At 41.7% G+C, this 25,549-nt stretch overlaps 1 protein-coding gene across 2 annotated transcripts in view; it reads left to right on the forward strand.

The window, feature by feature from the left end:
* Positions 1-8,184: 8,184 nt before the first annotated feature.
* Positions 8,185-25,549, forward strand: part of LOC109433003 (beta-alanyl-dopamine/carcinine hydrolase) — a 93,726-nt gene continuing 76,361 nt past the window's right edge. The window contains exon 1 of one of the 2 annotated variants that reach the window (XM_062845196.1): positions 8,185-8,337. In XM_062845196.1, the coding sequence (XP_062701180.1) occupies positions 8,333-8,337 (5 nt within the window). In that variant the 5' untranslated portion in view covers positions 8,185-8,332. Of the gene's footprint in view, positions 8,338-16,583; positions 16,604-25,549 lie in introns of those variants that run through there. The other variant, XM_062845197.1, reaches the window with a different exon arrangement.

A 25,549-nucleotide genomic window follows, 5' to 3' on the forward strand; every position in this document is an offset into this window, starting at 1 on the left:
ATTTCGTAAGTTTTTTTTCGCTGAGTGCATAGTTCCCGTTTCTTCCCGTTGCCGTGACTGGGAGTTCACGTATATTGGAACGGATTTTTTTTTGCGTGTAGGAAGAAATCAGCTGGCGTGTTACCATAGACTAATTTGCTACAGCGCGTTACCATAGACTAATTGAGCAAAATGAGGAGATTAAATGAGTGCAACCGTCTTTTGTGAACGTGATCTGTTGTTCACAAAAATTGTCTTGTTTAATTACATCGTTAAAGAGTGAAAAACAACTATGGCGAATAATTGGAATTGGAATTGGAATAGCCATAATTGGAGCACTTACCCTAGTTGATTTTCAGCCTTTAACGATGCAAATCAACAAGAAAAAAATTGTGAACAAAAGATGGTTGCACTCAAACAAACTTCACAATTTGCCCAAATTATGATAGAAATAAATCATTTTCCTTAACCTTCCGTAACTCGCGCGGTTGGCTACGTGCGTCAGCACCACGCTAACGCTGAGTACAAAAAGCGAGATTTTTTCAACGTGTTGTACAAAATACAACACCGCGATCGCTCGAGAGTTAAAATTTCGGCTTCCTTGCACCCTATTTCGCCATAGTGTACCAGTGATGGCTACTCCCATAAGGAATGCATGTAAATGGTGATTAATTCTCGCTGAAACCAGGCCGCCATTTACATAAAGTCTGGGATATCAATTTTTTTTTTTGCTTATTCGCTAGAATATGATAAAAAAAGATGAAAACCACTTTAGTTGGTTTAAATTGATGGACCCCTCGCTTGGCAAGGGGCTGACAAGGTGACAAAAATGACGATTTTTCTTGAAATTGCACCTAATTTATCTCAAAATTTAATGTTGTAACATATACAAAATATCACTTTTCTATGAAGGGAAAGTATAGACCTTTCATTTGAAGTTGGAAAATGTTTGGCAGCCATCTTGGATTTGGTCGCCATTTTGGATTTTATCATTAAATTGCGATTTTCGCTGTGTTCGCTACCACCGATTTCAAATCCGAACTCATCATTAGAAACCTGAGAGTCTAAGCTTTCCAAAACATTAAAAAATTTAGGTGTGCATTGACTGCAACAATGATATATCGATTAAAACGTTAGGCGACCTCCCATTTTCCCATACATTCTTACGCACGCATCTGATCGTGCGATAACGGGATCGGTGGAATCGCATGCATGCGCGTGGTGTCCACCCCTGTAAGACTTTTTTGTAAATATGAGAACCCAAATATTTTTATATGGCACGTAAGATTTCTCAAAGCCCCCCTCCCCTCATAAACTACCCATAAAATAAAATATTGCGATCTCTTTTTTATGAACACGCTGCCATCTATTGGTAGAACTCCGCAATACACTGACGGCCAGATGGATTGAGACTTGAGCACAGACAAACAGACGTAGAGTAATGCGGGGCAAAAGTTCGCACGGGGCAAAAGTTCGCAGTGGGTCTTTTTCTGAGCACAAGTTAAGAACCCAAACAAATCTGTATGGGTTCGACACATAATCAGGTCAGCTACTCGTCAATAAAATTTGGAACGATTTCGTTATGGTTTGGCAGAGTTATGCGAAAAAATGTGTTTCTAGGGGTTTTGATATAATTTTTGTACCTTTTGGAATAAGAATTTGTAGTAACAGGAAGAAGAAGAATCTCATAACCTCTTCATGTCGGAGAATCGTTATTCCATAGTAGTTCGCGAGGTGCATTCGAATAAACAATAAACTACTAGTGCTTCTTGCAGAAAGGGACATTGTTAAAACCTCGACAGTGGGGCAAAAGTTCGCAGTAGTTGTGGGGCAAAAGTTCGCACTAGATTTCTGAGTCTAGTACATCAATATAATTACAGAATCTTTGAAGCAATGATAATTTCGTATAGAAACTACTATATATGCATAATATGAGTAGTATGCACCCCTTGATGCACCCTGAAATCGTTGCGGCAGAGGGTCTGAACTTAGTTTTGTAAGAAGATTGATTGTAACTCAAACATTATGTTCACGCATTTAAATCAATAAATGAAAAATGGCTAAAAAAACATTCTAAAACATTTTCTTCGTCATCCTCGTAGTGTCTTTTCGTATGTTTCTGAAGGTCTTATGTTCATCTACTTTACCGGGGTCTTTCATAGCTTAGTTTGTAAATTCCAAGTTATAATTCATCACCATACTGACGGGGATAAGATTCGATAACGGTCCCGTTCAACAGTTTTGCTGCATATTTGATTTTTTTCCATGTATTTTGTGCAACACGTATATCTATGATTACCCCACAATGTGTTTTGACAACTTCAGTAACGCTGTAAAGGACAGCTCTCAGTTAATAGTTGTGTAAGTCTTCATAAAAGACACTCTATACAAAAGCTGAACACCAGGTCGTATTCCAGTTGGGCCGTAATGCTAAGAACAGAAAGAAACAGATTTCATTGCTAGAGTGAAAAGATGAACATGAATTAACATAAAATAAATGAACATCACACCAATAAACTACCCTGTACAAGGTGCGAACTTTTGCCCCGCATAATGCGAACTTTTGCCCCCACTATGGGGCAAAAGTTCGCATTGGAGTACTTGTTTTAAAAATTGTATTACTAAAACTACAAAAGGAATGCGAAAAAATCTAGTACTACGTTTTGAAGGCAACATGATAGGGACCCGTTTAACGAAGAAAAACTATATAGTTTTCTTTTCGTTCAATAGTTATTTTGTGAAGTCTGTTAGGTGCGAACTTTTGCCCCGCATTACTCTATCACTTGGAACAAAGTGCGATCAAAATCATCGTCACAAAAGCATAATTACCTAATGCTAATTACGCTGTGTTTTGCAAACCCACTGAGTAGATGGCGGTAGTGAGCAAACGTTAAACAATGCGAGCGCCATCACCGAGAGATTTGCGATCTACAACATATTTGAATAGTCCGTGAAAAAGAGAAACGATAGAAAGTGTGTAGAGTGAGACGTCTGATTGTGACTTGAGGTTTACCTAACACGCAAACCACTTAACTAATCGCCTGTAATTTTCGTTTGCATCATTCCGCAGCGTGTACAACTAGCAAACGTCAAAGCGATCAAACACTAGCGATCGAATTCTTCGCTAAATGCATGTTCCTGGCCCCTTTGAAGAGTAGGGTAATTCATGTATTTTGGACAGGCTGAGGACAATGTTGGAAAAATCGTCCCCTAGCTTCCTTAGAAAGCAATTGATTATTTTGCAAAGTTACTAATACGCTTATAATATGATTGTACTTTGCGTTCCTGGTGACAAAACTTTAACGAAAGTATTTTAAGCTAAGAAAATCTCAATTTCCAATCGCCTGTTTGAATTGCATTTTAGACACCGAATAGGGTATTGTACCATTTGGGCAGGTGTACCTATTTTGGGCACTTGTCCCTATAACTAAGTCAATTACAAACCGATTGATTTGAATTTTTGTACAGAGTTAGATACTGTCCGTGCCTAACTCTGGACAAAATTTCAAATCAATCGGTTTGAAATTGACTTAGTTATAGCGGCAAGTGCCCAAAATAGATACACCTGCCCAAATGGTACAAGGCCCTATATATTTTGAACACCCGCAGGTATATATATAATTTGGACAGGGCAATTATCTCAATGTTTAGCCATGAATACTGATAAATCATGGAAGTAGCATAAATTAACAAATATTGTCTTGCAAATAATCAAATTTGTGCGCTTAACAGGCATCTATTTTGATAACTATTACAGTTTCTGTTAAAATCGAAGAAATATCGCCAGACCCACAGAATACGCCTCCAAGTAGGCAATCGCACAGCATCTCCATGTAGTTCGTCAGATGACCAAAATATATTTACAGTAGAAAACTTGTAATATATTTTGGACACTACCTATTTTAAGCATTCAAGATGAATGTTAAGAGATTGGCTACCCAATACTTTTTTATTGAACAGTTTTCATTGCAATATGGCTTTCAAAATTCTTACAATTATAAATTCAACAATTTTGAGGTGAATATTGTATGTGAGTGTGAAGTGTATGTCGTCTTGCATACCTGTGCATTTGAGGGGTTTTAGTGAAACAATTTACTCTTTCGACAATTTTAAAGTAAATTCTCAATTGTTAGGCGTATTTTCAACGTAAGTCATCAGAATAGGGTCTGTTTGATCCAATAATCGATATTGAGAAGTATCTACTTTTATTAGCTCTCCGGAACAAGACATACATCGCCGTGCATGTCCAAATTACATACATGTCTAAATTATATGTTTTACCTTATTACGTCCGTTTGTCTATGGTCGCGGTTTTCCATATGTTGCAGAATAATTGATGCAGTAGTTGTGAAAATACTATGGGGTCAGCTTTGAGCATCTCGGGTGATATGCGATCAACCCCCGGGGTTCTGTTCGACTTCATGCGAATGATGGAGATCGAATGATGGAGCTTCAGTGTTGATGCGTCGAACTCTTGGTGGATCATGCTGAGATGTTGGTCGCGTGGCCGGCACTTGCAAAAAGGTTCCAAAGTGATCGAATCAGCCGGGTCGGTCAATATCTGTCCAGACTTGTCTTTCTCGGGCATCGTAGCATTCATCTTAGTCCCACTGAGGCGACGTGCGAAATCGTATAGGAGAAGAATGTTACCGGTATTTGCGGCTTTCTCGCCTTCGTCGGCTAGGGAGTCCGCTCACGCTCTTTTGTCCCGTCTACAGGAGCGTTTCACTTCCATCTCGAGAGCCGAATAGCACTGACGAATTACGGCTTTGGCTCCTCCTGTTTTCGCTCGCTCTATCATGGCTTTAGCGTTCCATCACTCTTATCTCCTCCTCCAGGTGACGCCTGTGATCCACTGCTTTCTCTGGATGGGTTTCACGGGAAACCCATGCCACTTTGTGCACTGTTCAATGCACTTCCCCAAACATCGTGTCATTGTTGCAAAAAAAAACTCTGCAAACAGCTCTCCGTTCTCGCTCATTTCTTCGAGTCCTTTTTCTTCTTCTTCTGCTTCTTTATAGCTTTCAGCTATCTTACAATCCGAAGAGTACATCATAACGCAATCAGAAGATGCGTCAAAATTTCCTAAAATTACCTACCTTGATACCTTGTTGGCTACAAAGTAACTTTACACCAACGCCGAGCGTATAGTAGAGCACCATCTTTGTCGGTCTTGGGCGATGTGCCTCCAGTTTCCCCGAACGTGTAGGGATCGTAGATCTTCTTCAACCGCGTGCAGCCAGCGAGTTCGCGGCCGCCCACGAAGTCGCCTACCTCTACCGGGTTCTCTGCTGAATATTGTTTTCGCTATTCTTTCTTCCGACATTCGCAATACGTGTCCAGCCCACTGAAGTCTGCCGTATTTTATACGTTTCACAATATTCGCATCTTCGTACACTTGGTACAACTCGTAATTCACTGATTCATGCGTCTGCGCCACACTCCATTTTCTTGTTTCCCACCAAAAATTGTCCGCAGCACTTTGCGCTCAAAAACTCCAAAAGCTTTTCGGTCTACCTCCTTTAACGTCCACGCTTCGTGACCGTAGAGGGCAACCGGAAGAATCAGCGTCTTATACAGAACGAATTTTGTTTGCGTTTGCAAGTTACGGGACCTAAGCTGGCTACGCAATCCGTAAAAGGCCCTATTCACAGCTGCAATAGGTCTTTTCACTTCACGGGAAACGTCATTGTCACATGTCACAAGTGTTCCAAGATAAACAAATTCTTCAACAACTTCAAACACATCCCCATCAATCACTACCCCAGCACTAATACCACTAGGCCTGCTTCTATCTCTACCCGCTATCATGCACTTCGTCTTGGTAGAGTTAATCGTCAAGCCTATCCTCGCTGTCTCTCTCTTCAGAGGAGCATAAGCTTCCTCCACTGCCCTACGATCGATGCCGATGAGATCAATATCGTCCGCAAAACCGAGGAGCATGTGCAAAGGCGTGTGATGATAGAGCCATTCATCTGCACGCCTGACCTCCTAATCGCTCCTTCGAGTGCAATGTTGAACAATAAATTTGAAAGAGCATCCCCCTGCTTTAATCCATCCAATGTTACAAACGACGTAGACACTTCGTCCGCGATCCGAATACTTGATTTTGATCCATCCAGCGTTGCGCGTATCAGCCTAATTAGTTTCGCCGGAAAACCATGTTCTGACATTATCTGCCAAAGCTCATTTCTTTTCATTGAATCGTACGCTGCTTTAAAATCAATGAACAGATGGTGAGTCTGCAAGTTATATTCCCGAAATTTATCTAGGATCATCCGCAGGGTAAACATTTGATCCGTCGTTGATCGGCCCTCACGGAAACCAACCTGGTATTCGCCGACGAAGGACTCCTCAAGAGGTCGCAGTCTGTAGAACAGGACACGCGACAGTATCTTATACGCCGAATTTAAAAGGGTAATCCCTCTGTAATTGGCACACTCCAGTCTGTGCCCTTTCTTGTAGATTGGGCATATGAGGCCATCCAACCAACTGGTGGGCAATTCTTCATCCTCTCAAATCTTTATAATAATCTGGTGGATTGATTGATGTAGGTGCTCGCTTCCGTGTTTAAAAAGTTCGATCGGGATCTCGTCCTTACCAGCAGCCTTGCTGTTCTTCAGCTCCTTAAGGGCCTTTTTAACCTCATCCAGTGTTGGTGGTTCCACTGCTTGACTGTCATCCATTATGTTAATCCTGTTCCTGGGTGCTCCTTCGCTGCTACCATTCAACAAATCTTCGAAGTGCTCCTTCCACCTGGCTGCCACCATTGTTTTGTCTGTCAGCAAATTTCCTTCCCGGTCATTGCACATGGCGGGCACTGGCGCAGTCTTGTGCCGAGCGCCATTGACAGTTGCATAAAACCTCCGCATATCGTTCCTGTCCATACTTTCCTGCGCTTCAGCAATAACACTCTCTTCGTGTTTCCGTTTTTTTCCTGCGGTGGATTCGTTTCTCTTCTGCTCTTGCAACCCTGTACCGCTCTCTGTTCTGCCGGGTACCGGCCACTAGCATACGACTTCTGGCGGCATTCTTTTTGTTCGTCTCGTTGGCAGTCCTCGTCAAACCAACCATTACGTTGGCGTCGCTGAGCGGTACCAATCACCTCTTGCGCTGTTGTTGTCACTGCTTCGTGGATAATTCCCCATAAGCTGTTGACATCTCCAGATCTGTTGGTCTCTCCTATCCTCTCGTCTAGCTTCTGATGGTACTGTGCAGCAACCCCTTCGGCTGACAAGCGCTGGATATTGAAACTCATCGTCCTGTTGTTTCTTGAACTCGTGACACTGGATAATCGCGCCCGAATTTTAGCGGCTACAAGATAATGATCCGAGTCGATGTTCGGGCCTCTGAAGGACCTCACATCTATGACGTTCGAAAAATGTCGCCCGTCGACCAGCACGTGGTCTATCTGGGAGCAAGTGTCACCACTCGGGTGTCGCCAGGTGTGTTTTCGGATATTCTTACGTGCGAAGTAGCCACTGCTGATTGCCATCCCTCTAACAGCAGCGAATGTCTCAAGGCGCAGACCGTTATCGTTGGTAACAGAATGAAGGCTTTCCGTTCCAATGACAGGCCGAAAGAAACTTTCTCTGCCGATCTGTGCATTTGCATCTCCGATGACTATTTTGACATCTTGTTTTGGGCACTCTCCGTAGGCCTTATCAAGGCTCTCATAGAACTCATCCTTCATGTCATCGGGTTTGTCGTTCGTTGGCGCATATATGCTGATCAGGCTGTAGTTGAAGAACTTGCCCTTCATCCTCAACACACAGATTCGGTCGCTTATCGGCTTCCATGGACCGGTGCACCGAATAACTCGCTTCATCTGCTTCCCGATCACTATAAAGCCAACTCCGCGTTCTGCCTTATCGCCGGCGCTGGTAGATATATGTACATACATGATTTATATTTTATTCTTAAAAAATAAACTCAGGAAATACTTATTCTAATAAGTTAATGTAGCGTTATAACGTATACTTCCTCGTTACGTACGGTATGCTCGTCCAACTTCTGCTAACTTTCGTATAAAATATTGTTGTAGCAATAAATCAATTTGAATCACTAATAAAACCCATGTCCCATCACTCTCATCAACTGTTATCTCTGCTATACATTCAAATAGACTTTATGGTTCTTCTATGTTATTTTTTAATAATCGCTATCAAATTTCATACAAACTTATCACTCGCGTTGTCAGCAAATGATCCACTACGTCCAGCTCGGTCCCCATAGTCATACCGCCTTCGAGTGCTTCGAGCACGGTTGGTAGTTGGTGTTTATCATTTCGAGTGACTTGTTGGTTTTGCTAACCGTTTTGCAGCCTACTAGCAGAGAAAACTGCTCCACAATAATGGGGTAAATGTCGGCACAAGCGTTTTTAGTGCGAAGAATTAGATTAAGCCTAACCAGATTAAGCTTATATCGTCGCCGTCGTCATCACTCATAACCACCGATCCTTCCGGATTGCTCTCCGTCCCTATCGCGTGTCGTGTCCGTCTGGTCAGTGAACTAAATTAGCCGAAAAGGAAGTGCGAAATCGTTTTGCGTCACCACCCGCACGATTTTCGGATCGATCGCATTTATTAGGTATCAATCGGGCCTAACTGTTTCATCCGTTGGACGAGACGGGAGGGTCGGCTATGCTGCTAACGAACTGTATCAATCGCACCCAGCATCAGAACCCATAATCTTGGGACGGTAAAGCTTTTAGCACACCCCACCCCTCGCGTCGTCGTCGTCGAGATGAATGGAAACAATTTGATCACCCTTTTTAATTAGTGCTTGGCGAATCTTTTAGTACCGACCGATCCTCGCAGGTGTGTTTTTCTGTGTATTGTCTTGGGTGGGCGTCACTAAAGAACTTTTAATGATTTATATTAGGGAAGCCAAGCAAATACCTGGGATTAGTGGTTTCATATGAATGGATTAAACAACTGTCTGTTGGTTTGATTAGGATTTGACGTAACTTGATTGTGTTAAATGAGCCCTTCAGCAGGGTCTATCTCCTTTGGTTGAACCCGTAAATGTCCAAGGTGAATCGCGAACAGTTTTTTTTTGCGAAATGTCCCTCCTGCGACAAAGCCTGCGTTTGAGTTTAGTGGTGTGAAGAACTAGCAAATGTTCATATCATTTCATTTATTTAGCGTTACTTCACAATCGTTCGATATCCTAGGTCATCCAAACTGTCCTTGAGTTTAGATCCTAAAGTCTATGGGTGCAACGGTAACTGCTTTCATTATACAAAACTACGTTTTTAATTTATCATGTCCAGTTAGTCTTCTGAAAGTTCAATAGACAGTATCAGATCAGTCGAGATATCCTTAGTCATCCAAACTGTTCTTGAGTTTAGATCCTAAAGTCTATGGGTGTAACGGTAACTGCTTTCATTATACAAAGCTACGATTTGTAATCTATCATGTCCAGCAAGTATTCTGAAAGTTCAATAGACAGTATCAGATCAGTTGAGATATCCTAGGTCATCCAAACTGTTCTTGAGTTTAGATCCTAAAGTTGCTGGTGTATCGGTAACTTCTTTCATTACACAAGGCTACGATTTGTAATCTATCATGTCCAGTTAGTCTTCTGAAAGTTCAATAGACAGTATCAGATCAGTCGAGATATCCTAGGTCATCCAAACTGTTCTTGAGTTTAGATCCTAAAGTCTATGGGCGTAACGGTAACTGCTTTCATTATACAAAGCTACGATTTGTAATCTATCATGTCCAGCAAGTATTCTGAAAGTTCAATAGACAGTATCAAATCAGTCGGGATATCCTAGGTCATCTAAACTGTTCTTGAGTTTAGATCCTAAAGTCTGCTGGTGTATCGGTAACTTCTTTCATTACACAAGGCTGCGATTTGTAATCTATCATGTCCAGTTAGTCTTCTGAAAGTTCAATAGACAGTATCAGATCAGTTGAGATATCCTAGGTCATCCAAACTGTTCTTGAGTTTAGATCCTAAAGTCTGCTGGTGTATCGGTAACTTCTTTCATTACACAAGGCTGCGATTTGTAATCTATCATGTCCAGTTAGTCTTCTGAAAGTTCAATAGACAGTATCAGATCAGTCGAGATATCCTAGGTCATCCAAACTGTTCTTGAGTTTAGATCCTAAAGTCTGCGGGTGTATCGGTAACTTCTCTCATTACACAAGGCTACGATTTGTAATCTATCATGTCCAGTTAGTCTTCTGAAAGTTCAATAGACAGTATCAGATCAGTCGAGATATCCTAGGTCATCTAAACTGTTCTTGAGTTTAGATCCTAAAGTCTGCTGGTGTATCGGTAACTTTTTTCATTACACAAGGCTACGATTTGTAATCTATCATGTCTAGTTAGTCTTCTGAAAATTCAATAGACAATATCAGATCAGTCGGGGTATCCTAGGTCATCCAAACTGTTCTGCCCATGATCGCATAGTCGACGTAACGACCATTAGCAATGTCAGTATTCACTAGCTAATATGTATCACATGTGCATCATTGTTACCAGTTTTATTCAATAGAGCACAAGATCCAATCGCTAGCTATATGTCAAAGTGAAAAAAATCTTAAACTTCCCATTTATCATTGTTAAAATTTCAAAAGTGTGTTGAAAACTACAATGGCGCTTACGTCAACTTTGCGAATATGGGCAGTGTTCTTCGAGTTTAGATCCTTAAGTCTGCGGGTGTAACGGTAACTTCTTTTATTTTACCAAGCTACGGTTTGTAATCTATCATGTCCAGTTTGTCTTCTGAAAGGTAAATAGACAATAACAGATCAGTCGATATATCCTAGGTCATCCAAGCTATTCTTGAGATTAGATTTTAAAGTCTATGGGTGTAACGGTAACTTCTTTCATTAAAAGCTACGGTTTGTAATCCATCATGTCCAGCAAGTATTCTGAAAGTTACAGTGGCTGTTTTTATGAACTAACCTTCATAACAGTAAGGAGCCCATAATATCTCAAAAATATATAACAACGCGCATTGTTCTTCTAACTGCTTTGGTAAGTACAATGGATTTTATAACACCTTAACGTATTGGCAAAAGCTATTATCACAAATGTAGACCGGAAGCTATGGGCTCCAGAGTAGTGATGTTGATCTGGAATATCTAAAAACTATCTTGAAATGACTCATGATATGCCAGGGGGATTACAGATTATAGTCTAAAGTTCATTGTGAGAATAACTACTGTTACTATCAAGAGCTAAACTTGGACGACCCCCAATGTCCCAAAGGTTCATAATCTATATCTATCTATATATATATATATATATATATATATATATATCTATCTATATATATATATATATATATAAATGCAGTGGCATACGTGGGACCGCGCATAACTTGCGAACGGAAGGTCCGATTTTGGTCGTCTTAGTTTTGTTCTGTTAGTTTTTACCCAAGGAAGGTTTATGAGGCATAAAACATGGACAAATTGATAGTTTTTGAAAATCAATCTTCTATACCGGGGACCGGAGATTTGGTCTTTGAAGCTTAAAACGTCAAAAAACGCAGTAGGCAAGACAAAGTTTGCCGGGTACAGCTAGTAATATATAGAAGACTTCAGGTTGGTCCAGTCACCGCTATTGGTTATGAAACGTTACTCAGTATAGCTGATGTTACGAGTGTAAGGCCTAAAGTTCTGAACTCATAGATAGTTTGGCTGACCTGGAAGGAACATTTCAATAGTGTCTCTAAATGACATTTGAGATTTCAAGAGCTTCACGGATCTCAGCAGATTATGCTATGCTATTATTTATGGTGAAAACACATGAAGTTTTTCTTAAAGATTTGAAGGACTTCATTATAAAACAGTTTGGACGACCGTGAATGTCCCAAAGGTTAATTATAAAAAAATAGACTTCAGATTGCTTCAGTAACTGCGGTTGATTATGCAGCGTTATTCAATATAACAGATAAAGATACTGTTACGAGTGTAGACCTGAAGTCCTGAACTCCAAGATAGTTCGGCTGACCTGGAATATCCCTGTAGTGTCTCTAAATATCATTTGAGCTTTCAAGAGCTTCGCGAATCCCAGCAGGTTATGCAATATCATTATTTATGGCAAAACACATAAAGTTATTCTTGTAGATTTGCAGGACTTCATTATAGAACAGTTTGGACGAACCTGAATGTCCCAAAAGATTATAATAAACAGGTAGACTTCAGATTTGTCCAGTAATCACGGATAAATATACAACGTTACTCAGTATAACCGATACGGCTGTTGTTACGAGTGTAGACCTGAAGTCCTGAACTCCAATGTAGTTTGGCTGACCTGGAATATCCCTGTAGTGTATCTGAATGACATTTGAGATTTCAAGAGCTCCGCGGACCCCAGCAGATTATACAATACTTTTATATATGGTGAAAACACATAAAGTTATTCTTGTAGATTTGAAGGACTTTATTTTAGAACAGTTTGGACGACTCTAGATGTCCCAAAGGTTTATAATAAGCTAGTAGACTTCAGATTGTTTCAGTAACTGCAGTTGATTATGCAGCGTTTCTCAGTATAACAGATATGGATACCGTTACGAGTGTAGATCTGAAGTCCTGAACTCCAAGGATGTTCCAAGGCTGATCTGGAATATCCCTATTGTGTCTATAAATAACATAGTAGATGTCAAGAGCTTCACAGATCCCAGCAGGTTATGCAATGATATTAATTGTGGCGAAAATACATAAAATTAGTCTTGTAGATTTGAAGAACTTCATTATAGGACAGTTTGGAACACCTAGAACATCCCAGAATATAAAATACCTTGTGATACTCTTGACAAAGGCTAAATGGATACATATACACGAAACCCACATCCAAATTCAGCTTCTAGACCACCTGGTATGTTAATTATTTCGTTTTTCCAAATTTCATGGTGTTCAGGATGTTCTAGGTTATCAATGAAGTCCCAAATACAAATATCCCCATTTTTCTCTAATAGAGGACTCAATTTGCAACAACTTTACTGAAAGCAGTCTTCTGTTTTATCGAATGGTTGAATTTATACAGCCGTTTCTATGTTGGGGTCGTATATGACCCCTCCGACTCCAAAGGGTTAAACTCTTGTAGTTTTCTATTGGATATTTTCATGGCATGAAATTACTCTATAGTTTTATCCCGAAAGGGTGCGTGCGTTGTATGAAGAAGGAATGTGTTCCAGATTTATCTGGCTACCTCGTTTCTTCTGAAATGCTTGAAACGTATTGTCGATTATCACATCTGTGATGTTCGTCTGGCTGACATGCCTATTCATGTGAACTCACATGCCTTCCAATTTGGGATGTCCACAGTGACTCTTTTACATAAAGTTGTATACGTTTTCAAGAAAGCACGTAGTTTTTGTCTGGGTGATTTCCTGAATATTGAGGATGCTTTCGATGACGTGCCTTTCAATGTCATATTGAAAGTCGCATGACGTCGCAAGCTACCTCCAATGAGCTACAGGCTCTCTTTACGCTTACCTATGCATTTTACAGTGTCCTTTCCAGGGCACTGATTATTTAAACCCGTTTTGGTATGGGCTATGAGCTCTCGTTGCGCTTATGCGTTCATTCTCTCTTCTAGGGCACCTCCTCCTATTTCATCACCTTTCCCTTTCCTAATCCCATTCCTTACCTTATCCCATTCTCCCTCAGGTGAATGATGAAATAGGCTTATACAGGGGATAGACAATATGATCAGGACAGGCAAACTTTTCACTGTTCAAAAAATGTTCAACTAGCTGTAACTTTTCGAAAAGTGCATCGAATATTCTCAAATTTTCACTGTAAGTTCATCAACTAGTTGTGTATCAGTGGTCCAAATTTGCGAAAGATCGGACCATTTTCCACGAAGTTATTAAGATTCTTGAAAAATGTACAATTATCCGATAGCTAACTTTGAGCTACTATATCTCCGGATTTAATGAACCGATTGCAATGAAATTTTGACCATTCATTACTTACATAATGAACTCTAGAAAACATTTGACTTAACTTAAAATTTTTAACAAGAGAAAAAGTTATAGCAATTTTATTTTTCCACGATTTTTTTAGTAAATTGGTCTATTTTTAATATGTATTCCATTACTTTTTCAATTTTTTGGCGGCTATGTTGTTACTTTCCTTCAAAACACATTTATATAGAAGTCAATTAGAGGGAAATTAATTGAACTATAATTTGCATCTTAAATTTTGAAACGATGTTGATGTTTTGGATAATTTGGTGTTTTATTAGAAAAAATAATCTAATCGTTATAATTTTCTTCCGTGTTAAGAATTTTAAGTTAAGTCAACGGTTTTTCATAGCTCATATAAGTCATAAATGGTCAATATTTCATTGCATTCGGTTAATTGAATCCGGAGATATAATAGCTCAAAGTTGGCTATCGGATAATTTTACCTTTTCCAAGAATCTTAATAACTTCGTGGAAAATGACCCGATCATTCCCAAATTTGGACCACTGATACACAACTAGTTGATGAACTTACAGTAAAAATTTGAGAATATTCGATGCACTTTTCGAAAAGTTACAGCTAGTTGAACATTTTTTGAACAGTGACAATTTTGCCTGTCCCGATCATATTGTCTATCCCCTGTATTTGCACCGAATTTCATTGAAAAATTTGATTATTCGTCAACAATGATTTTAATCTTAATTTGAACCATCGTAATCATAATTTGAACCAATTTTAATCTTAATTTGAATTACTGGCGGCAGCAGCTCGAGCATCTCCCACAACAGCCAATATCTTGCTGAACAATAGAAGAACACATGGATTTGCTAATTCCCATAACTATTTTTCATTAAGCAGTGGAATTTCAAGAATTTCTTTTTTTTCTTATCTGTATTAACGAGATTTTTAGCCCTAGGCTAGTTCATCTCGGGACCCACGCTTTACTTCCCTTCCGAAGGAAGAACTTACATTTTGCGAGTTTGTCGGGAGTGGGATTCGATCCCAGGTCCTCGGCGTGAGAGTCAAGTGTTCTAACCATCACACCAGGTCCGCTCCAATTTCAAGAATGTTCTAAACTCTTCAGTAACTTGGAAACTATTTGGAATTTGGAATTTTTCATCCCCCAAGAGTAAACAAAACAACCACTAGCGCAGTCTGCTGGCCAACACTGGAACCTCGCCCCCGTTTACTAGTTCAAATTTAGATTACAAATTGTTCAACTTAAGATAACATTCTCCAAGTAAGAATTACCTAAATTTGATAATTTTATGACAAATAATGCGGAATATTATTCGGTTGGTCGATTATACAATAAATAAGCTTTCATTTGACGTGTTCACATATTGCGTGTGATACAATGCATGAGCTGTACGAGTGCACCGCAAAATGTGCTTTCTCTGGGGGAAATGAGTGAAATCACAGTGATTTTTCAATTGCCTGTTTTCCATGACAAAAACGATTTTTTCAATGTTTTTAAAGTCCATGTTATCAGGTTATATTACGGAAAGCTGTTTAACATCTTTTTCGGACAATATTTGCCTAAAAAGTACGTCGTTTTAATGAATTTTGAAATGGTTCAAATTAAGATTACAATTTGACCAGTTCAAAGTTTGATTTCTTTGAATTTCGCGGCAAAATTCTTCAATTTTGCGAACTTCAATTGTGAATTCCGCGGACCCATATTTTTTACCGTTTTGTTGAAGAAATGTTCGAATTTGCATGTCATATGAATAATTTACTTGTGAGGCGTTATCATAAATTCACCAGAAAAAGTAACAAATTCAATAAAAAGTATAAAACAAGCATATATTTAAAATGCAATAAATTTGTAAATAACTTTACACTGTCAAAAGTTATCAGTCAATTTATGCTAAAATAATTGTAATTGAAAAAAAATGTAAGAAATTTCAACAATTTCACCAAATTTCGCGGCATTTCTCAAATTTCTCAAATTTTGTGGCCATAGCCCAATTTCACGGTTTCCATTATCCCTATATCTCGTTTTACGTCCATTATAGGTTCAGCAAGAAGAAATCATATCACCAAGATAATAAACAAACTTACCCAAAATTTTGTACAATTCTATCAATTATGAAGATGTCCAGAAATCTAAAAATGTTAAGTTTGCTCTATTTTTATGATAGCATATTTATTTTGCCCTGCCAACGATGGACGTAAAAAAGGACGGGCTGTATTACCGTCTCTGTGCCTGTGTGACAGGCATGAAAATAGTTTATGTCCAACAAAGTCAAAGAAATGTTCATCATGCGAAGATCGCCGCGAACCGTCTGGGACAGTAGCGGTTAACCAGTCATCGAAATACTCGATGTATTTTTACTAGGTACAACCTCATGCAGAGAAAATTATACATTCAGTCGGTTGACTTGCAATTTCCATGGCGACACCATGTGTACAACACTTGCTTTGCTACAACACATGCAGCTTGTCGTGTTAGTTGTTAGTTAGGTTTTGCTGCTAATTGAAGAAAGTTCTCACCCGGTTTCCCGGTTTTCGTTCGGTTCTGTGAATTTCCGTGCATGACCGTGACAGTCAATTTTATGCATATTTGCATAACTGTAGGCGTTTTGTGATCTTACGTGTTGTAAAGTGATGAATGTTGCAAGGTTAAGGCATTCATAAAACTGAAGGCGTTTCGTGCTGGTTTGCTTATTTGATCCTGGATTGATTATGGGGTAAGATTTGTTAGTGCTCTCGTGAAGGGCTCCTTCCTTTGAGGTTTGTTTATCAATGACCAATCATTAGTTAACCTTCACGTACCAGAACCCCGACAACTAATTTTTCAAAATGCTGGCATTTCGTCAATTTTCATCCGATTTTTTTGAAGTCGCCCTCAATCGATCATAAAATGGTGCTAGTTTATTATACCCCGGAACCATTCCGGGGATACTCCGGAGCGTGCTCGATTTCATCACCGTCGATATAAATTCGGGGTGGCGGGCGGGGAGATTCCTTCCTGGAGCCCTTTACCATAATGTACTTTGTGTTCGACACATTAATGACTAATCCGATTCGCCTGGCTTCACTTTTTAGTCGGATGTACGTTATCAATATCATCAGCGAAACCAAGCAACTGAACGGACTTCGTGAAAATCGTCCCACTCGTGTTTATCCCCGCTCTCCTTATTACACCTTCTAACGCAATGTTGAACAACAAGCACGAAAGACCATCACCTTGCCGTAACCCTCTGGGAGATTCGAAGGGACTTGAGAGTATCCCCGATACTCGAACTACGCACATCGTCGCCTTGATCAATCGTATCCGTTTATCCGGAAAGTCGTGCATAATCTGCCATAGCTGGTCTCGATCGATTTTAAATTGATGAACAAGTGATGTGTGGGCACGTTATATTCGCGGCATTTCTGCAACACCTGGCGGAAGGCGAACATCTGGTCCGTTGTAGCGCGTTCACCCATGAATCCAGTCTGCCCCAAGAAGTCTCTTGCAATCGATGATAAACGGCGGCATAAAATTTAAGAGAATATCTTGTAAGCAGCGCTCAGTAGTGTGATCACACGATAGTTCCCGCAATCCAAGGTGTCGCCCTTTTTGTAGATAGGATACACGATTCCTTCCATCCATTCCTCCGGTAATATTTCCTACTCCCAAATATTGGTAATGACTTAGTGTAGTGCTGTCACCAGTGCTTCTCCACCGTATTGTAGAAGCTCGCTTGGTAGTTGATCTGCTCCAGCGGTTCCAGCGGTTAACCTCTTCCTCAATCTCTTAGAGGTTAGAGGCTGGACTTCCTTCGTCCTGCGCACGTACTCGTAGATCTGTTACCAGGCCACCATAGGTGCTTGCAACACCGCCATTGAGGTGCTCTTCGTAATGCTGCCGCCACCTCTTACACACCTCACGCTTCCTCGTGAGAAGATTCCCGTGATTGTCTCGGCACAAAGCCTCTGTGCGAGCGGTTCAGATTCTCGTTGAACTTCCGTATGTGCTTAGTGTCGTACAGCTCTTCCATCGCTTCGCGATCTCGTTCTTCCAGGTTGCGCTTCTTCCTCCGTAAGATTCAGTTCTGCCTGTTCCGCGCCTGTCTATAACGTGTCTCATTCGCCCTCTTACGGTGTTGCAACTTTCTCGCCCATTCTGCATTCTTCTCGTATTTCACATTCGCCGTCGAACCAGTCGTTTCTGTGATTCGGAATTGCGAAGCCTAGTGCTTAGTAGCCGAGGTACTTCCTATGGCGAATCGGATGTCCCTCCAGCTATCTTCAAGTGTAGCTGCGCCAAGCTGTTCTTCCGTTGGTAGGGCCACTGCTAGCTGCTGCACGTAATCGTGAGCCACTTCTACGTTACGCAGCTGCTCGATGTTGAGCCGCGGCGTGTGGTAATAACCACACTCCAATAATTCCATTTGTAATTATTCGAAGTATATCTGCTGGAATGTCATCTAGAAATTCTTTCAAAAAAAAATTACTAGAAATTATTCAAAAATTAATCCAGGAATTTCTTTTAAAAAATCCATTAGGATTCCGTCCAAGTATTCGTTCAATAATCAATTCGTGAGATTCCCTAAAGAATTCCTCATGAGATTGCTTCCGGGATTCATCATGGGGTTTCTTCACAAATTTCTCCAAGATTCCTCCAGGGATTCACCTGGGAATTCCTTCTGTGATTCTTTCGGGAGCAACTTCCAGGATTATTTTGAAAATGTCTCCGAGAGCTCTTCTTGGGATTCGTTCAGGAATTCCTACTGGAATTCTTCCAGAAACTCCAGACATTTATCTAAGATTTCCTCCAGGAACTGTTAAGAGATTCCCTTAGGAATCGCTCTTGGGATTCCTTCAGGAGCTGCTACAGGGATTGCTCCGAAAGTTCCTCTGCAAACTATTTTTAGGAGTCCTTAAGGATTTCCTTTAGAATTTCAGTAATTTCTTCAGAAACTCCTCCTAGAATACCCTCAAAAATTGATCCTTGGATTTCTTCAGGAATAGGGCAGATCGGTGAAGTACTAGATTTGTAGTAATGAGCTGAATTTTAGTATGGTGAGAAGGTCAATTCTCCGTTTCTGCAATGTAATGGTGCAAAAAGCGTGGGTATTGTGATTCCTTGCCTAATTTGATGCTGTTTGAGCAAAACTTTGGGCAACAGTGTTGTTGTTTTCTCCATTTCTTGCTACATAAATAACATAGTTATCCAAAGTTTTGCTCAAACAGCATCAAATTAGGCAAGGAATCATAATACCCACGCTTTTTGCACCATCTCATTGCAGAAACGGAGAATTGACCTTCTCACCATACTAAAATTCAGCTCATTACTACAAATCTAGAACTACACCGAACGTGCTCCATTCTTCCGGGGATTCCTCCAAGAATTCCTCAAGCTCAAGGGGTTCCTCCAGAAATTCCTCCAAGATTCCTCTGGGAGTTCTTACATGGATTCCTCTTAAAAAATTTACAGATGTTATGGCAAGATTCATGCGGCAAAATCAGGAAGCCCGCAGAGTTTGCTCTCATAGTATGGGAGGTTCTGATAATAGATAAATTGTATGACACAAGAGAATAAAGTTTAGTTTAGATTTGACTATCAACATCCTCGGTCGTCGTCTCTTTATTCATATTAAAGAATGTCTCCAATAATATGTCACGTTTTAATGGACATAACAACAGAGATTCGTCCGGGAATTCCTGTAGCAATTTCTCTGTAGAGATTCCTCTAGGATTTCCTCCAAAGATTCCTCTTGAGATACCTCAAGAAATTCCTCTTGAGATACCTCAAGAAATTCCTCTAGAGATTCTTCCAAGAAGTTCTCCTGAAAGTTCTCCAGTAGTTCTTAATGGAAATTCTCCAGGAATTCCTCTAGGGGCTTCTCTAAGGATTCCTCCAGGGATTCCCCACAGAATGTATACAGGGATTCCGCCAGGAATGCCACTAGAGATTTCTCAAGGAATTTCTCTAGAAATTCTTCCAGCAAGGGGTTCCTCCAGGCATTCCTTCAGGTATTCCTCCTGGGATTGCTCTAAGCATTCCTCCAGGAATTCCTTTAGGAATACCTCCTTAATACCGACGGTGATTTCTCCAGAATCCAGGAATTATTCCAAGAATTTCTCCAGCGATTCCTGCATGCATTCCTTCTGAGATTCCTCTGGGAATTCATTCAAGGATTTCTTCAGGAATCCTCCGGGAAATCATCCAGGAATTCCTCTCGGAATTTATCAAGGAATATTTCTCCAGGAATTACCCCAAGTATTTCTTCAGGAATTCCTCCAGGAATTGCTTCAGGAAATCCTCCATGGATCCCTTCAAAAATTCTTTTAGAAATTTATTCAGAAATTCCTCTAGGAATGTTTTCAAGGATTCCTGCGGGATTTCTTCCTGGGTTTGCTCCAGGAAATCCTCTGAGAACTCCTCTAGGAATTTCTTCAGAAATTTATCCAGGGATTCCTGTTGGGATTCTTCCAGAAATTCCAAGAATTCCTCCAGGGATTACCTCAGGTATTTCTTCAAGAATTCCTCCAGGGATTTCTTCAAGAATTACTCTAGGGATTTCTCCTGGAGTTCCACCAGGAATTTGTCCAGAAGATCCTCCAGGTTCCAAGGTTCCAGCCCACCTCCTGCAGCGCTACAATACGGGGCTGTTCATAAACCACGTAGACAAAAATTTGGCCATATCAGACCCCACCTCCCCCCTCGTACCAAAATCTACGTGGTTTATGAACGGTCCCTACCGAACCCCTGATCCTTCAGTACATCGGCAAGCATGCGGGTGCTCCCGATGAAGTTAGGCGGAGATCTGCAGTTCCATATTGAGCTTTCAATCGCAAGGCCCCTTTCGTCACTGGGTAGTAGCCATTGGTATCGGTTCGTATTCTTATGCTGTATATTAGTTGTTTGTGATTTTACGGTTGGCCCACAAAACCCAAGGAGCTGGACCTACCTTCCCGGAAGCTACGGGTTTTGTATTGACAATTCCTCCAAATAGAGTGTTCCGGCATCACTGGTTCACGAACAGGTAGTGAACTCGCCGATACAAAGAAACTAGCTGTCAACGCATAACGACAGAAGGTGTAGGTAGCAAACGTGAAACGTGGTGAAATGACGATTGATCTAATGTTTTGAGATGCTGCAAATGATTATATAATTTGTTATTGGGTGAAGGGAAATTCTTAAAAGTAAGTTTCGTATGTAGTACCACAATTGTGAAACCAATTTAGTGTGTTTTTCCTCAGAACTTGTAAATTACGCCGTACATATTCCTGCAAGTGAACTGTAGCAGTCTGAATTGTCAGAGTTCGATAGGACGATAAATCCTCATAAGGGTTTGCTCAGGATAGACCGCGAATTTCAAGATTCCGAACACTCTCAAAAGATACCACTCGAATCGACTCTGATGGCTACAGTGAATCCACCTCACGGAGGCGCCGGTGACCACGACTGCGGGGCGTGCAACCTGCCTAACGATGCCGATCCGCAGATGGTACAGTGTGACGCCTGTCATCTGAAGTGCGTCGGAGAGACTCCTGGTGTTGAAAACAGATCGTTCAACTGTCGTGCGTGTCAACCGCCTTCCAATGTCGGTAAGTCGAAGCCTAAGAAGACCAGATCGCAGAAGGGCGTAAGTGAAGGTCAACTGAAGGTTCCCGTCGCGTCTACATCTGGAGTGACACCGATAAAACACCCGGAAGTTCCCAAATGTGTTACGAACAAAGCGACAACAATCAAAACCACTTCGTCGACTTCGCGTTCTCGAGCTCTGACTCTGCAGAGGAGGATCGAAGCGGAGCAGCTTCTGGCGGAAATGAAGCTGGCTGAAGCAGAAAAGCAGCTTGAAGAAGATCGTCTAATGCAGGAAAGACAGCGAGCTCTGCGCGAAGAAAAGATTAGGCTGCAGGAAAATCTATTGCGGAAAATGCAGGAACTAGACGAGGTCGCCGACGCTGAGAGAACTTCCGAATACACCAGCACCAGTGGAATGCGGAAAGCAAGGGAATGGTTAGCGAAGCAACGACAGGAGAACCAACAGCGAGACGACAATGGTTCACACCGGTCAATACCACCGTTTCTACCTTCTAAGAAGTCGGAACGTAGCTCTCAAAAGTCGGTGGGACGCGAAGGATTCAATGCGACAGGTGGGTCAGATCCCGATACTTCCGATGATCCGGAAGGCCCTTCAGAAGAGCCGAATGCGCCGAATATGGACAGAAGAATGTCGTTGGAGAGGTCACCAGCGATGCAGATTACTGGAGAAGTTGGGCCAACGGCAAATCAAATTGCTGCTCGACAGGTTTGGCCAAAGAAATTGCCGAACTTTTCCGGCGAGCCAGAGGAATGGCCAATTTTTTATAGCAGCTACGAAGGGGCAAATGCGGCTTGCGGTTTCTCAGATGTTGAGAACATCATCCGTCTACGAGAGTGCCTTCGAGGACCAGCGAGAGAAGCGGTCATCTCGAAGCTCATGTTCCCTAAGAGCGTACCATCGATCATCGAGACTCTACGACGATTGTATGGACGACCAGAGCTGATGGTGAAAAATTTGCTGGGCAAGGTTCGACGGTTGGAAGCACCAAAACCTGAGCGGCTGGACACCCTGATAAATTTCGGCATGACGGTGCAACAGTTGAGTGACCACTTGATAGCAGCCGACCTTCAGAGCCACCTCGCAAACCCAACGCTGATGGAGGAGCTAGTGGATAAATTACCTGCCGCGTATAAATTAGAATGGGTACGATTCAAACGGGCATACGCAGTACCAACTGTAGAATCTTACCTTTATAATCAATGTCACTCCAGAATAATCAACACACAGTCCCGTGTTTCCTCACTCCTCTCACTCCCCCTCTCGCTTCTTTATTTTCACAGTCCCGACAACACTCTCATTACAAACTAAACATTATATTTCTTATACTCTACATCCTTCTCCTCCTCTATAAAAAAATCATTCGGAGCGGTTTACAAATTGTACATATCGACGTGGCAACTTCCTGTTCCGCAAAGGCCGCTTTGTCGGTGATTCCTGATCGTGCTGCTTCTCAATCTTCCGTTTTTCCGCCTTCGAAGGTCTGGATAGCGCTGTTCCATTCGATGGCTGATTAGATGATGTTAATGATGAAGTAGAGGTCGACCCAAGTTCCGAAGAGGACAATTCAAGCGGAGATGGTTTAGGCCATTTTCTGAGATGCGTGACAGAGCGACGCAATGTAACTCCATTTTCACCTTCAACTGTTGTGTCGTTCCCAGACTTACTGATGACCTTAAACTTTTCTAGTTTGAACGTAGGTTCCAGTTTACCGCTATTGAAGTTTTTGATCATCACTTCATCGCCTACCTTTATCTCGGAGATCTTAGCATGCCGACGTTGATCAGCATATATTTTACCTTGCATCTTTTTCATGGCGTCGATATCGCGCACGCTTTCGTCGCGGTTCCAAGCTGGATCTGTACGTAACGATGGCAACAGGTCTTTCACCGGTCGTCCCGTTAGAAGTTCCATCGGCGCCTTCTCAGTGACCGAATGTGGAGTCGTGTTGTAGATGTACACATGTTCTTTCAAAGCTTTGCGCCAGTCCACGTTTGTTGCTTTGGCAATTTTTAAAGCACGTAGTATGCCTTGATTAGTCCTCTCTACAAGCCCATTCATCTGGGGCCAGTACGGTATTGTACGAATTAGCTTGATGTTCTTAGTTGAGCAGTACGTCGCAAACTCCTCGCTCGAAAATGGTGGCCCATTATCACTGCGGATAGCCTCCGGGTACGTATGATCCAAGAATAGTGCTTCCAATGCTTCGATAGTTTTACTGGCTGTCGTACTCTTCATTTCGATGACCTGCAAAAACCTGCTATAATAATCAACGACTACCAAGAAGGTTGCACACTCCTTCGCCGAAAAGAAGTCGATCGCGATCTGTTGCCAAGCGCGATCTGGCATTTCCTTCCTGAACATAGGTTCAGGTGGCATTTGGCTTCTGACTGCCGCGCATCCTACACATTCCTCAACTTTATCTATGACGTCGCGGTCCATACAAGGCCACCATACCTTCTCCCTCAAGTTTCTCCGCATGGCTACTATTCCGGGATGTCCTCTATGGGCAATTTCCAGAGCCCTCGGGCGCAGGCTCTTCGGAAGTACAATCCTCTCATCGCGTACCACTATATCCTTACAAATTCCAAGTTCCTTGGAAAATGCTTGGAAGCGGAACAAGTCTGGACGCCAATTTCCAGTTTCAAGCCCCAATTTAACTCCGATCAAAGTTTCGTCCTGGTTAGTTTCGGTCTTAATTTCATCAAGGGATATTGCTGCTGGCCCTTCTCCTACGGCGCATAAAAAATTATCGGAATTGTCGTCAAACGGTGGATCAATTCGAGAGCACAATCGAGATAACGAGTCAGAAATATTCATCAGTCCAGGAACGTGTTTCACCTCAAAGTCGAATGGTTGTAATCGAAGGGCCCAGCCTTCGGCTCTAGAAAGGGCTCTTCTGCCTTCTACGTGTTTGTTTCCATAAATGAATTCAAGTGTTTTATGGTCGGTAAAAATAGTGAAACGCAGGCCGAAGAGGTACAAGTAAAATTTCTCGACGGCCCATACAACCGCCAAAGCCTCTCGTTGCGTTTGTGGATAGACCCGTTCGGTTGCAGTTAAACCCTTCGAAGCAAAGCTTATTATTCTAGTAGTGCCCTGATACCGTTGAACTAACACGGCTCCGAGACCAACAGGGGACGCATCTACGTAAAGCTCAGTGATGTCAGCGGGGTCAAAGTAGCCTAGTTTACGTACATTGTTGGTCAACTCAAATCGCAAATCGTCAAACGCTTTAGCTTGCTCCTCGCCAAAAACAGACACATCACCACGAACAAACTCCCGCAACGGTTCCGTTCTTGTAGAAAGGTGAGGAATAAAATGGCCCACGAAATTCACAAGACCCAGGAAACTCCTAACTTCCTCCTTGCTTTCCGGCTTCCTGAAGTTCTTGATAGCGTCAATCTTCTCTTCTGTTGGGCATATCCCTGCCGCACTTACCTTGAAACCAAGGATTTCAAGCTCCATCACTCCAAAACACATTTTTCTTTGTTTAGTTTAGCCTTATTTTCTTCGAGAATCGCCAGAACCTGTTGCAATCGTTCATCGTGCTCCTGCTGATTCCTACCGAAGACGACGATGTCGTCGATGTAGACGATTACCCCCTCAATACCTAAATCAAAATAGTTAGTTGGACAATACAGTCAAACTGAGACAAAATATTAGAAACGTACCTGCAAGCATCTGGGTCATGATTCGCTGAAAATTTTCAGGGGCACAATTTATGCCAAACATCAGCCTTTTGAATCGCATAAGGCCTCTATCCGTCATAAACGTTGTGATGCTTCGTGAATCTGGATGCAGTTCCACGTGATGATACGCTGACGTTATATCCAGCTTTGAAAAACATCTGGCGCCCCGCAGTTTGTTCAAAAATGTCTCGATGACCGGCAATGGAAAATGCTCTCGCTGAATTGCTTTGTTAGGGTGTCTCATATTTATACATAGCCGGATATCGTCCTTGCCTTTGGGCACGACGACCATGGGAGAAATCCACTCCGCGGGGCCGTTGGCCGGCTCAATCACATCAGTACGTAACATCTCAAGGATCTTCGCATCCACTCTCTCTTTCAATGCTTCAGGCACTTTCAGGTA

The sequence above is a fragment of the Aedes albopictus genome, chromosome 1 (genome assembly GCF_035046485.1).
Source record: "Aedes albopictus strain Foshan chromosome 1, AalbF5, whole genome shotgun sequence".
NCBI lineage: Eukaryota > Metazoa > Arthropoda > Insecta > Diptera > Culicidae > Aedes > Aedes albopictus.